At 42.7% G+C, this 17,199-nt stretch overlaps 2 protein-coding genes across 3 annotated transcripts in view; one reads left to right on the top strand and one right to left on the bottom strand.

Annotated features, from left to right (window-relative positions):
- The window catches only part of LHFPL3 (LHFPL tetraspan subfamily member 3), a 228,923-nt gene extending 215,060 nt beyond the window's left edge, over window positions 1-13,863 (top strand). For both annotated transcript variants that reach the window (XM_079303186.1, XM_079303187.1), the window contains one exon: window positions 10,083-13,863. In XM_079303186.1, coding sequence (XP_079159312.1) covers window positions 10,083-10,111 — 29 coding nt within the window. In that variant the 3' untranslated portion in view covers window positions 10,112-13,863. The remainder of the gene's footprint in view (window positions 1-10,082) is intronic.
- LOC306800817 (uncharacterized protein) overlaps window positions 3,906-17,199 on the bottom strand; it is a 62,045-nt gene continuing 48,751 nt past the window's right edge. The window contains exon 4 of the mRNA XM_079303193.1: window positions 3,906-4,533. Coding sequence (XP_079159319.1) covers window positions 4,474-4,533 — 60 coding nt within the window. The 3' untranslated portion in view covers window positions 3,906-4,473. The remainder of the gene's footprint in view (window positions 4,534-17,199) is intronic.

Raw genomic sequence — 17,199 nt, 5'->3', positions numbered from 1 at the left:
ATATATCCTTACATATCATCCAAAGCCTGCAGAATTTGGTTTGGAGCAAGAAATGGAAGATGACAGAAAAAATGTCTTCAGGACCACGAGCATTCAACATTGTCCTTGCTAGACATCAGACAACTTTTTATGACAGATGATATTCACCAAAAATCTCACCCTCTCCCTAGACTTTGGCTTTGCCAACTCCCAAACCCAGACTGTCTTCTGACTATCATATAACCCCACAGAGATTTTTTTCAGTAGTTTAACATGTAATTTCATACCTTTGGGAACTGCCTATGCACAGTTCCAAGCACTTCCTATTTGCCTAGAGAGTATACAGACAGTTAATTAACATTCCTGTGCTCCTAAGCTAATCACTAAACTGCACTTGTGAAATCTCAGACCCAGGCTGCTGCAGATCACTATCTTCCTGCTGCCCATAAACATGTAACTTGGCACCTGTATCTTTCTCAAAGGCAAAGGGGATCAATATTTACAGCTCATTAGCAGGTAGACCCAACCTTACAGCAGCCAGCTAATGGAGAGGAGTGTGGCAAGGTGAAGGGGCACAGCCTTGCCTTGGTGAGCCCCTGTCCCAGAGGGGGTCAGGACAAAGTCCTGCAGCTGCAGAACCTTCCCCTCCATAGTGACCCCAGCAGCCAGAGCCCCACTCAGCCCCAGCCCAACCCATTCATCAAATTTTCTCTTCCCATCAGCACAAGTGCGTACAAAGAGGAAGTTTGGAAAACTTCTGGAAATCCATAGATGTGCCTTTACTCAGCATGGATTTGTGCCATGTTCCCAGGTCACTCAGCTTTGGCACTGGCCACAGAACAGGGAAATTAATTTCACACACACAAAAAAAAGACTTTAAATGGTTTTATTATGCTGCAAAATTTAAGGTTCTTCAGCAATGATATTTTTCTTGGATCTTCTGTGACATTTAAACTTCTTGCAATGTTTTAGTTATTATGTTAAAATAAAAAAAAAAAAAATCAGCTTTTTTTTCCAGGAAATTTCATTCACAGAAATGACGTTGGAATGGCCAGAGAACTGTCACAGCCCTCTTTGTTTCTGTTAGGAGGAAACACTCACTATATGAATTGTGAATTCATCTGGAGAAATCCAGAGTGTTGAAAAAAGAGCAGAGCTCCATTTCTGTCACACCACTAAAATAAACCCATCGTAGCAGCTTCCTTACACAGAGATTCTGGCTGGCACCTTCAAGGATGTGCTTCAGCATCTTGGCTCTCTCCCAGCTCTGAACTCCCACTCTGTGCTCACAGGAAGGCAGGCTCAGCAGCACAGAGTGAAGCACACACTGAAGTGTGTGAAGCACACAACGGGGGCAGAGTGGCTGTTCCAGAGCTCTCTCACAGCCCCAGCCCCTGGCTCTCCCTCTGCCTCCCCATGGCCCAGCCCAGACAAGGAGAGCTTTGTGTCAATGGCAGCAAGGTGTGCTTTCCCAAACCAAAAAATATGCCAGTGTCAACATCTAACATTGCCTAGCACTGGAAAAGTCTTGGAAGATGTTATGCTACTAAAGCCAGATATAAAATGTTACCAACAAAATAAAAAACCCTAAGTTTGTGCAATGCCAATCCAAACGTTTTCTGGCCAATGTGCCCAGAACCTCACTGACATGGCTGGATCCTCAGAAAAGCTCCCTGTAAACATGGACATCAAAGTTTGTAGCAGTTTTTAAATACAGACAATGAAGAGCTTTCTGAGAAATCTGATCACGAAGCTCGAGGGCTGGAGAAACAAACAAAAATACCTATGGATCCTCTGGGTTCCAGGGGAGAAACTGAAAAGCAGCTGCAGCAAATGGGCAGAATATAAAGAAAGTGAAACATTTTCTCATTTAATAGTTAAAGAACAGGAAGAGTTTAGGAATCACCGTTCAGAGACTCCTGTTTAGTGACAGCAATTTATTTGACCATCTGGGCAAAGAAAGACTGCAGCAAACCACATGGAGGAAATAAAAATAGATGAACAACAAGTGACTGATTCTGCTTGACTTGAGACTACAACTCTGCAGAGCAGGAAGCTACTTCATGTGAAAGACATTATTGATGAAGGCATTTCAGCCTCTCGCCAGTTCTTCCAACAACGTGCTAGATCTCCCATGCCAGCAAACCTGCCCTGAGACGTGACTCCCATCCCAAACTTGACAGGAACACCACCAAGTACAAAAGACAAATTGATGAGCCTTCTGGAAAGGGACCACCAAAGGAAGGAGCATCTCTGTGATGATCCACAGTAAAAGAAAACTCTTTAGGAGAAAGAATAGAAGGCTTTTTGCTGTGTTTGTTCACTATGATAAAAATCTTCCTTTTCTTGAGAGAAGCAAATATTGAAATGGAGGAAAAGGCAGCCCACTGTTCAGCAGGATCTGATCACGACACCCCAGTGTCCAGGGCACACTGGCTGGGTGTGACAGCAGCAGGGGATGGTGGTGCCTGCCCTGGAGCTACAGCCATGAGCCCCACACTGCCTGGTGAGGAACCCAAGGCAGTTTGTAGTGAGGCAGGGCTAGCAGAGCCATCACCCAAGGGAGCCCTGTTTCCACCAGCCCAGACTGTGCCAGCAGATGACAGAGATGACAGCTACAGCTTGATCCATCCTTGGATAGGTGTCTCTTCCCTCTGTCTGCCACTCTCCTCCTGCCTTTCTCACCAATAAATATGCATATGTTGTATTCTTGGAGCTGCATTCGAACCAGAGGAAAGCCACCCGAGCCAGGGATTAGGAAAGGTGGCAGGGAATCTTGGAGCCTGCCCATATTCAGAGTTTTAAAGCCTGTCATTGCCAACTGGCTATATTTAGGAGTAATTGAGGGAGGGTCTTTCAGTGATAAGAAAACTGTCAGGCTCTGAAGAGGTGCCTTCTTTAATCTGCACTAACCCCATTTCACAAGATTTGCAGTCAAAATTCACCTGCTCCTTCAGGCACAGTCTCACTCACAAGAGAGCCAAGCTGATTGCTGTATGTAGCTTTGCTCATGCCTTCCCTTCAGGCTGGGCTGCTGCTTGCATCCCTCCCCAGCCAGTCCTCAAGCTGTTTGATCTCTCTGAGCCTTCCTGACCTGGGGTTGGAATCTCAGACCTCAGACCCACTTCTGTAAAGCTGTTTGCTCTCCAGGAAGGCACAATGGCACACCCCAAAAGGATCAAAAATACCCATCCTCAAGCTGTGCTTAGACTAAGTCTCTGATTGCTTATTACAAACAGGCCTAATCTTCCAAGCTTTGTTACAAAACTGCCTGATCATTTGATGTTTCAGGCTGAAGAACTTCCATGCATGGGCAGCAGCTCCCCTCTTCTTCCATGCATGCAGTTAATACTTTGTGCAGGGTAATTGTAACTCCAGGATCCACACACCTCTCTTTGTCCCTCTCAGATCTCATTCAGGTCTACAGCCTCACAGAAGCCAACAGCCCTCATCCATCCAGGAACCATCCTAAGATTAAATGAGTCACCCCAGGAAGACCCTGTCCTTCTCCAAGGACTTCCCAGAGCCTCGCATCTGATGTCTGACTGTCAGAGAGCTGATGCTGTGTGAGATGCTTCTCCAGGCCTAACCTCTATCTGATCTCTCCTCCCAAAACATCTTCTCACTTTTCTCAAAATTTCCATCTAGAAGAAAACAGGAAGTCAAGAACACAAATTTTTAGGCTGCCCTGATCCACATGGTGCTCCAGACTTAATTTTTGTGTCTCCTTTCATACTTTGGCATAAGGTGGTGACACTTCACTGCTGAATGCCTTGTTTTGATCAATTTTTCTTGACAACCACATTTAATCCTGGGGACTTTTGCTTATTTTCATAATAGCTTCAAAAAACATTCTGTCTGGAGAAATCAACAGTGCAGACAATAATGTATCCCTACCGTGTCACTCTTTACTGTCAGGGTGGTGAGGCCCTGGAACAGGTTGCCCAGAGATGCCCTGTCCCTGGATATGTTTGAGGCCAGGTTGGATGGGTTTTGAGCAGCCTGGTTAACAGGAAGGCATCCCTGCCCATGGCAGGGCAGTTGAAATGCGAAGATATGTCAGGTCCCTTCCAACCCAAACCATTCAATGAGTCCATGATTCTCCCCCCACAGCATGCTGCCTGCAACCAAACAACCTCTGAACCAACATCATTTCCTCCTGCCATGTTCCAGTCATCACAAAAAACAGAAAAAGAGGGGGAAAGCCAATGTAAGATTAAATCGGGTTTTAAAACTACAAGAATTGGCCAGAGTCTTTCAGGGAGGGCAGAACAGTCACTGAGTGCATTAAGTATTCAAGGAGTGCAGCTTTAGATCTGACAGTGTGCTGGGTTTTTCTTGTGAATGACAGCCTGTAAGTTGACAGCAAAGTTCTGTCCAGCTGAGTGTTGTACAGAGATGCTGGAAACCTGGCAAATTGATTTGACTGGATCCTTCAACATTTTTCTGTTTCTTCTCGGAAAGCAATGTCTAATAAAACAGCATTCTGTCTGTTCAGTCCATCATCACCCCTGTGGCCCTGAAACCACCTGTCATGCATGGAAGCAACTGCACCTGCAAGAGAGAAGCAACAACATACAAGGGAGAAGCACCAATGCATTTTATTGATATAAAACTGCCATTTAACAGAGTTCAGTGGCAAATGGGACAGTGGTTTAACAACATTGAATGGCAAGATTGTTTATTTTCTGCGTAGAGGACAAGGTCAGACAAAACTGACAGAGATCCTGTTGTTGAGCCATGAGGTCCAGAAAGACTCCCCTTGGGTTTTAAACCCCTCCTCAAAGAGAAGTGCAGGTGTGGCTAGTCCTAGTCCCAGACTTGTTCAGTGGTTTATGCACAATCAATCCTTTATATCACCTAGCTAAGATTTTGAAATTCAGTGTCTATTAACCACTTACCAGGGTTCTGTTGCAGCGAGCAATCTCAGCTTCAAGGAGCAGCTTTGAGAGGTGACCCTCCTCAAGGAGACATCCTGGCATGCAGCCCATCATTCCAGACAGCCCATGGCTACCATGCTGCCAGCCCACCCAGGGAAAGCTGGGTGCAGCCTCAGAGCCCCACTGCTGGTTAGGGCTGAAGCAGGGGAGTGGAGCACACCACAGCATCCTCTCACATGCTAGAAATGTGCATGTGCAGCCATGAACTGAGCCTTCTGACAGCAAAAACACCTGAGCCACACATTTAGAAACTTCCTGAATGCTTCTAAAACCATCCCCTACAGTCCTAGAAACACTTCCCACAAGCCATACCCAGGAGTTCAGCTGCTGTCACTAACAGGGTGAGCAGGATGCCACCCAGCAGATTGAATAAGTCCCACTGTTCCAGTCAGCTCTGGTTTCACAGGGCTTGCATACTGAATGGGGGAAAATCTTTTTATGTGATTCAATTCTGTTTTATTGCAAGGAAGTGCTACAGCAGAAGAACACACCTTCTGCTCAGATGAGCTTCTCCTCTAATGCCATATGGACAAAACTGTCACACAATTTCAATCCCAAAATTTTGTAAAATTTTTAGTAACTCCTCAAGGTTTACTGTGCATTCTCTTTAATCCCTGGTAGTTTAATTCAGATTGTCTTTGGTAGCTGTGAGAGTTGGCAGAGCAGACAGTTGCCAGATCCTGCCTGCTGGTTTGCCAGGAAGAGGAGGAAATGCCTTGGGCAGCTCTGGTGTGCACAGGTCATTCATCATCTTTTGTTGAGAAGGTGTTGAACAGTGAAATATTGAAAAATAGCATCTAGCAAAAGAGTTGGGGAATTTTTGTCCATTCTTTTTTCCATCTCCACAGGGCAGCCTCATACCCTCCTCACCTGTCTCAGCTGCAGTGCAGGTGTAGGCAGCAGAGCACAATTTATTCTTCTCCTGGCCATAGAGCTGTTTCCAGTATGATCTGTGACAGCTTCTCTAAAACGTGCTAGAGTTTCAGCTTGGATCATGAGGATTCTTGGAGAGGATCTGAGGTAGTGCTTGGTTGTTTACCGAGAGCACAATTTGCCCCAGGGTCACTCTCCAGATGATGGATAAGCATCTCCCCATGAGGCCAGGGCAAAGGGTGCTCAGTGCATCAAGAGGGAAAAGGCACCCACAGCAGGTATGGAAATGGGAATACACATTAATCCTCTCTCTCATCATATGAAAAACAAAATAAGTCTCTCAGGCCACTCAAATAGGGTTTGCTATGGATTCTAAAGAGACTATCTTCAAGGAAATAAGAGATGATGGGTTATTGGCTACTCTGTGCAGCTGACCATCTATCTGCCTTTCATGCCTTTTAATTATATACATCTGGATATTGTCTGGGCCATTAATATATGTTGCTGTTTGAATTTTGGGCTGCAGTGGCTACAAGTGGAGTTTTAATACATTTAGAATTTCACCAAACCTGGTGTAAGCAACAAAACCATCTACCTGTGGTGATAAGGAGCTACCCAAATCAGTGTGTCCAAAAAGGGCAACAAGGCTGGTGAGGGGTCCAGAGCACAAATCCTGTGAGGAGAAGCTGAGGGAGCTGAGGATGTTTAACTTGGAGAAAGGGGGACTCAGGGGAGACCTTATCATGCTCTGCAACTCCCAGAAAGGAGGCTGCAGGCAGGAGGGGGTTGGTCTCTTCTCCCAAGTAATAAGTGACAGGATGAGAGGAAATGGCATTAAGTTGGACCAGGGGAGGTTTAGATTGGATATTGGGAAAAATTTCTTCACCAAAAGAGATGGCAGACACTGGAACAAACTGCCCGTGGAAGTCTTGGATTCACTGTCCCTGGAGGTGTCCAAAGGTGTGTGGATGAGACACTTGGAGTTACAGTTTAGGAATGAATGTGGAAGTGCTGTGCTAACAGTTGGGATTGATGGTCTTAGGAGTCTTTTCCAACCTTAATAATTCTGTGGTTCTATAAGCAGAAAGGTGAGAACTCCAACACCTCATTAAAACTGAACTTGTCCAATTTTTTTTTGGCCTACAGCCCAGGCAGCAGTGTTATCCAAGGTGCCTCAGCATGTCTATTTTCAAATGCAGAGCTTCAGCATCAATGCTTCTCTCATCCTTCATCTCCTCCCATACACCAACCACAGTGCCAGCATTCAGCAGAGATGATATTTAGGCTGGAGGAATCCTGTGGAGGTCCTGGGAGGAAACATCTGGTACTTCATTAACCTATGGCTTTGTGCCAGCTGATGTGGTTTTGTAACTGTACCAATTTTGGCGTGACCACAAATGCCAGTTGCTCTTTAGCAAAACAGTTGTGTGTGTTTGGAGTCAGCAATAAAAGATTAACACTTGGAAAGGTTTTATTTTCTAGATGCCAGTCAAATTCATGGCTAAGATAATTTCAATATGGCCAGTGACAATTAGTGGTGTAAAGGGTTAAAGTTGTCTGAGATAACATATAACCAAACCTAGAAGATCTGCCTTTCTCTATATATTTACTATGCATTTTACTGACTTCACAGTAACAGCATAGAAGGGACCATCTGAAATTCAGCATGTCTTTTATAACTTGGCAGGGAGAACCTGAAAATCTCTCTGCGATTCATCTTTGCCACAAACAAATCTCAGTGTTCTCTTTCTGAAATGTCCATAAACACTAAAACTGCTGTAAATCCCTCCAGGCTGACTGTACCCCAGCTCTGCAGTCAGCAGAAGTGATTACCCTAATTGAATGCGTCAATTATGAGTGGTAAACCTGTTGTGGTGAGGTCAGCCTAACAGGCAGCCTTTGAAGACTTTAAATAGGGAATTTAACAGCAGAGTACCTGGGTGGTTGGGCAATACAGCTTCCCTGAAGACTGCTTTCATTAACTGATTTCTAGGCAACAGCACTGTAGCTCCAAGAAAACAAACTTCAAAGAGCCAAAAGTCTGTGGTGTGATACAAAACAGACTGAGAGATGTTGCATGTGAATAACTTACTTATGTCTTGTCAACTAAGCACCTATGGCATTTGTTAAATTTCATTTCCATGTGTATAATAACTGTGTGCAAAATTTGCCCAAAGATTTAATAAAGGTCTTAGTGTGTTACTGCTGAAACACTGAGTGCTGCTGGAAATCCAATAAGCAATGTTAGAGATTTGAATAACACAGGTACATGAAATTATGTTTAAAAATAATTGAAAGAAATGGCTCATTCAGTTCTATTAAGCTTTGATTGGTCCTAGGACTGTCAGGGCACATGTTCCTTACCAGGCAATGTTATCTTTCTCCAAATTTCAGTTTCACCAAATTTGGATTGTTTAAGAGGCTCACAAACCCCCTTATCTCACTTAGCAAATAACCCCATTAGAGGCTCAGGCACTTTTTCATTCACTTTATTTGGTAGTGCTGTTTACCTCTATTACTAATTACCACATTAATAACATTAGTAAACACATTTATAAAATACACCAAAGCTCCAGACTCAGACCTTTTTTAATAGATTTTATTTATCACAAGTATGTCTATTTCTCATACACACTTTGTCTTTCATTTTTGCTACATATTTTAAAGGGTAAAAGGAAGCTCATGGAGCTATCAATGGCAAGCTTTCTTTTACAATTGGAAACTACCATCCCATTACATACTCACATCACAGAAATGTTTTTACCACAGTGAACATTACATTTCATGTTCATTTTTTAACACAAACAAAACTGACTCATTTTTCTTTCTCAGTGCCCTCCATAGTTCACCTTATGCTTCTTGTATACTTATTTTCTAATTTCTAGTCTCAGCAACATCAATTATAAATTGTATTGTAAAATAAATCTGGACTATAGATACAGGCTGAATAAGTCAGAAATTTTCCTCCAAAACAAACTTTGCTTGAGAAATGTTGGTTTTTTGGAGTTCCATGGGGAAGCAGGCATCCAAGATCTGTGGCAGAAGGGTTTGCCAGCACCAGGCTCACTGGTTCATGATACCACCCCAGGCTTTAGGATGCCCTGGGGCATCAGGCTCTCTGGGTCTGGGGTGAATTAGCTGCAGGCCAAGGTGACCACAGAAGTCAAGGGTGCAGGGAATTTGAGGGAATGGGAGAAGATGGCTGTTCCATGTCATATGGGGGGAGAAATGAAATATTTCAGTCTCCTTACAGTAATATTTTTAAGTGTTTCTAGTCCTGTAATTCTTTGTTTGCTTTCATTTCACAATAAAATTCAGTCTTTTTCCTTTGTTGTCACAAAACCAGTGATAACCCCAGTCTCTTGCAGAGGTGTTACGATATAGACATGGGGTTGTGATGAAGGTGACCATCCTCTCCCCCAGGCTGTGGTTTTGTAAGACCCCCTGAGCAGTGACCCCTTCACAGGAGGCAGTGGAGAGGCTGCCTGACAAAGGACTTCATGGTTTGGTCTCAGGGGTCTGAGAGGGTTTAGCTAATGGTGAACTGGCAGAGCTCATTTGGTGCAAGCACCTCCTGTTCACTGCCCAATGCTGGGGCAGCCAGGCTTTCACCTTTGCCTGTGTGTGGGATCTTGCAGACAGATTTCCTCACTGAGCCCTGGTTCAGTGGTGCCCCTGAAGCAGCTCGGGGGTGACACCTGCAGCAAGAGGAGGAGCCTTTGTCACCCTGCTCCCAGTGCCAGCACAGCCCCTGTCCCCTCGCCTGTATGCGCCCTGCCTAAGAACATGGAAACTGGGCAGTGAGAATCAGTTTATAAGGGAGAGCTTGGTTTGAACAATCCCCCACACCTCTGTTTTCATTTGAAATGTAACACAAGGTATTGTTTTATCATGTTTGCAAATGTGGATTGTGTCCTCGAGGGAAGGAAGTAATTGATACAGAACAGAAATGTCAGATTTTTACCTTGATTCGTGGTATTCATCTAGTAAATGTCATTCTTGCCCCATATGCATTGTATCTTTATTTTCATGCTGCTCAAACTTTAGATGAAATCATCTCATTATTTTGACTTCCTGTGTCTATTAGCTGATGAAAAATTATTTTTGAGAATTTCAGATTACAAATCCTATCTGCAGATTAAATTTTTCACTTTTCATGACAAATAGAAATGCATATAATGAAGTGCATTAGAATATTGGTCAGAGGCTTGCTCTGAGCTAAGCACAGCGTGAACATCTTTATGTTTGCTGGCAGTAAAACAGCTTTTCTCTTTTCTCTGTTTTCCACAGTCCTACTAAGCCAATCCTCACTAGAATGAGCACAAAACAAATGAATAACAGCTTTTGTACATCAACATTAAAATGGGAAGAAGCTTGGGAAAGGGCCTCCAACAGAGAAGAATGCTGACAAGTGCAAAAATGCCTGATGGATAAGCATCACCTTCTAAACATAGATCAGCCAGACATGGAAGTGATTTCAGAAGAGAAATGCAATCATGGATTACACACCAGCTCATTAGAAACTGTTGCTGAATACAGCATCCAGAAGACATGCATGAAAAGTCACATTTGGGGAATAAATTAAAAGGGGTGTAGTTGTTGCTAGATAAACATATGTAATATATATGCATTGAAGAGGTTTGTAAATGTCATTTTTTTATTCGGACAGAAAGCAAAAAGCTTTAAAATCTTTCACAGTAGAGAGGCAGTTAACTTCAGACTATTCCTATCCCAGTAGCCAAGAAGCTGTTAGGACATCTCTCTTAAATTAGCATTTATAGACTCTGAATGTTTCCATCACCTAGTGGAAAAAGCATAACTTTTACTGCTACATTGCTGCACCTCATTTACTTCACTGTATAAGTTGACTAAAACTGTAAAGCTTCTCAATTTTTACTGCATATGTGTTCCAATTAATATGACTGTAACAAACTTAAGACTCATAAATTATTTCTGACCTATATTCTAGTTCTATGAAGCATATATACTCTAAGGTATGTCTGACTGAATATCATAATGCTATAATTTCCCAAGATGCATAGAATTGTTTGTATTTGAAGTGACAAAATAAAAGCCCTTGATTTCTTTTTAATAGGAGAAAGTAATTTACCCCTGAAATGTAACACAGTGCTGCTCACTTCAATGGTGTTTCCTCTCCCTGTTCTGCCATGCAACTGTGGAGTGACACTCTCTGGCCCATGCTAATGCCACTCAGACAAGGTGATCCAATGAGACCTTCTGGCCTTAAGTTTAAGCTCAATACAACTCAATAAACCCTTAAGTTTAAACTCAATACAAAAATTAAGAGACTAGTAAGAAAATACATGTTGCAAATACCCATGTGAGGGCTGGATGCAAATAGCCCTGGGGCACTGGTGGGGAAGTGATTCCCTCCCCAGGTCCCAAAAAGCACTCTCAGATCCAGAACCCACTGAGAAGTAAAACAGGAGTAGGCAGAATATGAAGAAAGAGCTCTGGTGAAGGGTCTGGATGGCAAGAGCACAGAGCAACAGAGGCAGGCAGGGACCCCTCTCTGCTCCTCCCTAACCCTCCCAGCAAGGCACAGGACTCATGGCTCAGGACTGGCCATGAGCACCCTGCTCCCTGCATGGCTCAAGGCTCTCCTGGATTCACAGGTGAATCCAGTGCCAAATGAGCACTGCACTGCTGATTCCTGGAGGGTTTTTTAAGCCTGTTGCTTCATTCCTTGGCTTTCAGGGGAAATGGCTAAATAACAATCAGTTACTAGTGTTCATCCCAAATAATCCAAAATGCTGAAGGCACTAGGCAAAAATGAGTTAAAACTACTTTTTAACTATTGACTGCACAACACAAATTATTCCAGAATTTAATGCATGAATCTCAAAAAAAATATTTTACTTTTGAAAGAAAAATTATCTTTAAGCAAACTGCCAGTAAATGAATACAGGGAATTAGATAATTTTTCTATCTAACTACCAAGGTACCAATATGGCACTGACTTCACTTGGGTGTCAGCCAAGCAAATTTATGTGTGAATCTGGGCAGCATTTAAAAAAAATAAATTACATTTTTTAAAATCTCAATCTGTTCTTTTAACTGGATGTAGAAAATTCTCCTGACTTCTAAAGGACCATCACTAGCTGGTCAACCAACCAACATAAACATCTTCCCAGTATCTGCTATTGATCTGAAGGAGATGGAAGGCTAAAATCAAGTTGTTCACACATGAGACAGCATAAACTCATTTAAGGGCCCACTTCAGACAGGTTTTTAAATCTGTGATTAGTCCAGCCAGTGTCAGCTGGAAAATGCACATCCTCAGGGGCTGGATGCATTCAGGAGTCCCTGTTAAGTGGTGTCTCAGTGAAGCCCATCCTCATTCTCTGCTCTTGTTGGCTCACAGCCACACTCACACCTCAAAGCCTGTGAAAGGGTTTGTTATGTGGATGTGCTCTCATATCACCATCTTCATTTGCTCCTTGAGTTTACCTCTATCCCACATTATTGCAGTCATGGCATTTCTGCTGTGACAGAAATCACCAAAACAGGGTTTCTCTGTATTATATTATTTTGTTTAGCATCATGGTGATGGTGCAATGTAAAAGCCCTTTCTAAATATACATAAACATTGCCAAAAAAGTGTCATCACAAGACATAGCAACCCTGTCAGGGCAGCTCAGTGAATATGTACAACTTGTACACAGTCAGAAGCAGAGACATACCAGGATGTACATCATTAAATGTTGACTCAGTAAGAACAGTATGTTTTATCTTTTTAAATGTTACCACTTTCCCATCCCACTCCATTGTAACTTGTCAATTGTAATTTCTTTTTAAGTCAACAAACTTTAAAGAAAACTGTTGAAATACCTGATTTTCTGTAAAAGTAATAATAACAATACTTTTTGTTACTTCAAAGTATGCTTGGTATTAAAGTACCTAATAAAGTTCAACAATGACTTTTGTAGCACACTAAAATAAAGTGTGATAGTGCTTTTATCCAGCTCATTTGGGAAGGGCAGCTGTTGTTGGGATTACTACCCTCCTAAACACGAGCCTGGACACCTCCTACACATCTGTACCTACAGAGATCCCTCAGGTGTGTAAAGTCCAAGGAGAATGGGATCCCTTAATGAGAGCAGGGTTTTGCCTGCATGGGTGGAATTCCTAGTAGAGCCTTGTTGGTAAGTCATCTCCACCCTCTGGTACCTGCCTACATACCCATATGTGGGCAACAATATGAAGTTCCTAATTACTCTGTTTGATATAAAACTTGGTTTATAGTAAGAGAAAGAAGAGTGTAATTATTTATAAGCTAATTATGATTAAATAGAGAACTGCCAGGTTTGTAGAATGCTGTTCATTTTTATAGGCAATGCATTTCAGTTATTTATAAATAAATTGGAAATCCCAAACAAGTGATTTGGATGACACAGTGAAGCTCAGAAGTTGATCACCCCCTAATTTCACCACATGGAGGTACACTGGAGCCATCAGGGGCTGTCACATCGTTCCAGAGTTTGCATCAGCAAGAGGTAAGTACTTCCTTGTCAAAGAGATGCTAGATTTGCCTCCATGCTGCTGATGCAGCAGTACCTGCATTTGAAGATGGTCTAGAAATTCCTCTGACTGGGCTCTAATGATGCCCAAACTCCCAGGCTCTGACACATTTCGATTGCAGTAACAGATCAGCTTCCCTCACACCATCCATCTTTCCCTGCTCTAGGGAGGAAAATGTAATGCTGGGCCCAGCAGCTTTCTGTCTGCTTTCCCTGCTAGTCTGATAGCCTTCAAACATTTAAAAGTTTTAGTAGTTTCATCCAATTCTCTGAGCATTTGAAATGGAATAAGATCTAGACAGTTTAAAATAAATAAAGAACCCACCCTAGATCCATCCTAACTAGTTTACACATTGAAAAGACAGCCATATGCTGAACAGGTTCTGAGGTAGTGCTAGAAAGCAACACTTCTTTCCCCATGAGCTACAGTCAAGAGATTTACACATTTCTCCTTCCCAAGGAGCTCTGTGCAGGATGGAATGGCTGTTGGAGTAGCTGGCAGTACCTGCACACATCACATATGCTTGCAGCCATTCCCCCTTGGTCTGTGATCCTCATTGGCTACATTAATAACTTGAGAAGAGACCTGGAATTCTGCAGAAGGTAGAAGATGTAGTTTAAAAACCCATTCTCCTCCCTTTAGATCAAATAATGTTTGTGTCATGGTGCTGGAAACAAAAAGCCAAGGCTTGCAGTGATCAGATACTGACGTGATGCTTCCTATTACCCATCTGTCTCTCTTAAATTTTTGCTTAGTGTTACCTTATGCTGCCTTCTGAAATGTCTCTTGCATTTTAAAAGTAAAGTGATATAGCCTTCCTTTCTTCCAGATAGTCTCATAACCCCACAGCGGGTGGGGGGCAGTTACACAGCTTTTCCACTTCACAAAGCAATGAGAGGATACTGCCTCTGCAAGAGGCAAACCTCCAGGGAGAAAGGCAGACACACTGTACTCACCAACTCCCAAGAGGAGAGGTGGCCCCTAATTGCCTATGAGACACTACAAAGCTCTTCTCCTTCTGAAACAGCTCCAAAAATTGCTGCAAAGCTTCCTGAGATCAGCAGTGTGAGACCAGCCTACAAGTTTGAATATCAGCTCAGTCACTTGGGAAAACAGCCTAGAGTGAAGATGGTCCAAAAAGCTAGGGCTGAAATCACCTCCACAAACCAGTCTTAAATTGGTATAACAACATGGATTATTACTCCTGATTTTGTCAAGTGCAAAGTAGCTTTATGTTAGCCTAATATCGCTATTAGGATGATTAATAAGCAAAATAATATATAATTGTTGATAATTTCTATGGGGGAAAATGAAATATTGTCAAAATCCTATATGCTAGAATGAAGTTTTCTTTATATGACAACCACATATTTTTAAAAGTATTTCCACAGTTTAAACTAGAAGATGCTTTTGACCATCAGCTACATTGCCAGTTACACAGATTCAGGATTCCCCTGTCAGATCCAAGCACAGGAAGGTAGGAATTTTGCTCTGCCATAGCAAAATTCATCACTTTCATGAACTTCATCACTTTGACAACTCTCAAGCATGGCTTTCTCACAAGATATCAGGCAAGACTCTGAGATGACAGCTCAAATGTCAAGCTTACAGGTATGCAATTAGCACCTTGAGTCTCCTTTATATAACTTTAAGCCAACACAATGCAAAAATAGTAATAAGCTAGATATTCAGCCTGAAAAAGAAAATTATATCTCCTCTATATTTGGTTTGATTCTTTTTCCATTAAAAAATGAAATTAGTTGAAGTGCCACTGGAATATTCTGAGGGTCTACTAAGTGCCTGCTGTATCTGTTGAGTTTCTCAAATGGAAACTGAAAGTAATGTAAAATATTGTGCTCATGAGGCCATGAGCTGAGATGGCTGGTGACAGAGTTTTCTAGAAGAGCTTTTAGGTGATAAGCTACAATACATGTCATCAAGAAACGAGCTGTTTTAGCCAGCATAGCTGAATTTATGTATGCTTAAGGATAAGGAATAAAATGATTCAGAAATTCTGCAAGAACTTCAGGCTTAATACATGCCATCACTCTTTGGAGGGAGGGGGTAATTTTTATTTTATATGCTTTAATATATGAAAATACTCATTTACAGGTTTTAATTTATTTTGCTTTACGTAATGTGAAAATTCTTCACCCACTAGCTACCTTGGGGATGCTGAAACCGTGGAGGAGCTTTCCTGGAGCAGCACCAGGCAGGATGGATGTTGTCCTTATCTGTGCTGCCATCTAATGGCTCACCAGCCTCTGCAGGTGTCCTTCTCAGAGTTAGTTACTTAAAGGCAGCTTTGCATGTGCATTCATGGAGATCCAGGTAACAAACCAGCACACACATTACCTCCTGTGCCTCCCAGCTACAGGGAAAAATCCAGGAGATGAAACCATCACCATATGAACTCACACTGCATCAAGTTTGAGATGAAGTTTGAGAACCTCTAAGTTTTTGTTTGAATTTCTCAAAACTGAGAAGAATATGCTTTAGGTCTGTAAATGTGGATGAGAACTTTGCTTTAAATTTTCAAAGCATTTTCCAGACCTACTGAGCCAAACACTTCCTAGGGACAGGCTTCTGCATTTCCCAGATACAACAGACAATAATTTCTATTTACTCCCTCAAAGAACCATAGAGTCATAGAAAGGTTTGGGTTCAAAGGGACCTTAAAGATCACCTGGTTCCAACCCTCTGCCAAAGGCAGGGACACCCTCCATTAGACCAGGCTGCTGAAATCCAACCTGACCTTGAACTCTTCCAGACATGAGGCATCCACAGTTTCTCTGGGCAATCTGTACCAGTGTCTCACCAACCTCACAGTTAAAAATTTCTTCCTAACATGTAATCTAACCTTTCTCTTCCAGTTTCAAACCATTAGCACTTGTCCTGTCACTAGGGCCCTGCACTTGGCCTTGCTGAAATTCATGAGGTTGCCATGGACCCACTTCTGGAGCTTGTCCATGTCCCTCCCCATGACATCCCATCCCTCAGACATGCCAAGTGTTTGGCAGCATGGAATGGAGGGATAGAACAGCAGAAGTAGGAGGCATCAGGATCAATGGGAAAGTCAGGTAGTTTAAGTCAAACCTCTGTACCAGGAGACAACCATAAGTGGTCAGCATTCCTCCAAAGAGATCTGGTTGAAAAGGAGGAGGTTAAGGAGGCTGCTGAAATGATGACCCTTGAGATGACACTAAATGTGGCATTGATGAGCTATGATCATGCACTAGGAGACAGAACATAGAAAATTGATGGTCCCTAAAGGAACAGAACATCAGATTTAGGTCATCCTAGATAGCGTTTGCTCTGAGAAATGCTAAAAGGCTGAAATCTGATTATGGATTACCAGGCTGAGGGCTGGGAGCAGCTAAAGCCCCTAATCCCAGAGGAAGAATGCAGGGACTCTAGAAGGCACTAATACATTGACCATGAGAAAAAACATGCTGTGAGGGTGCAGTGAGAGCCAGGCTGTGGCAGGAATACCAGGAACAGGGAACTCTTCCTGCCACATCAGGCTGTGCTGCCTCCCAAAGTGACGTCCCCAGGCCCCTACCACTCCCAAAGGAGCTGTAGAAGAGGAGGCACAGCCTGATGGAGGAAATGGCTGAGGATATAGCAAAGCCCAGAGAAATAAACCAGAAAACATCCAAAGCTAGCACTAAAACTAGGACAGGATTTTTGGCAGAGAAGTTCCCAAAGCAAAAGAAAGTATCACCACACACATATATTTAATTTATTTCATACTGAGGCACCTGGCAGTCTTCTCAAAGGCCTTACACAATGGATCTTCAAAATTAATTTGTTAAATGACATGGCATTGCATGTAGGTGAGCACACTTAATGATAGCTCTGCCTG

This window comes from Erithacus rubecula (genome assembly GCF_903797595.1).
Source record: "Erithacus rubecula genome assembly, chromosome: 4".
Taxonomy (NCBI): Eukaryota; Metazoa; Chordata; class Aves; order Passeriformes; family Muscicapidae; genus Erithacus; species Erithacus rubecula.
The sequence above is the reverse complement of the archived record's forward strand: the minus strand, read 5'-3'. Positions and strand labels throughout refer to the sequence as shown.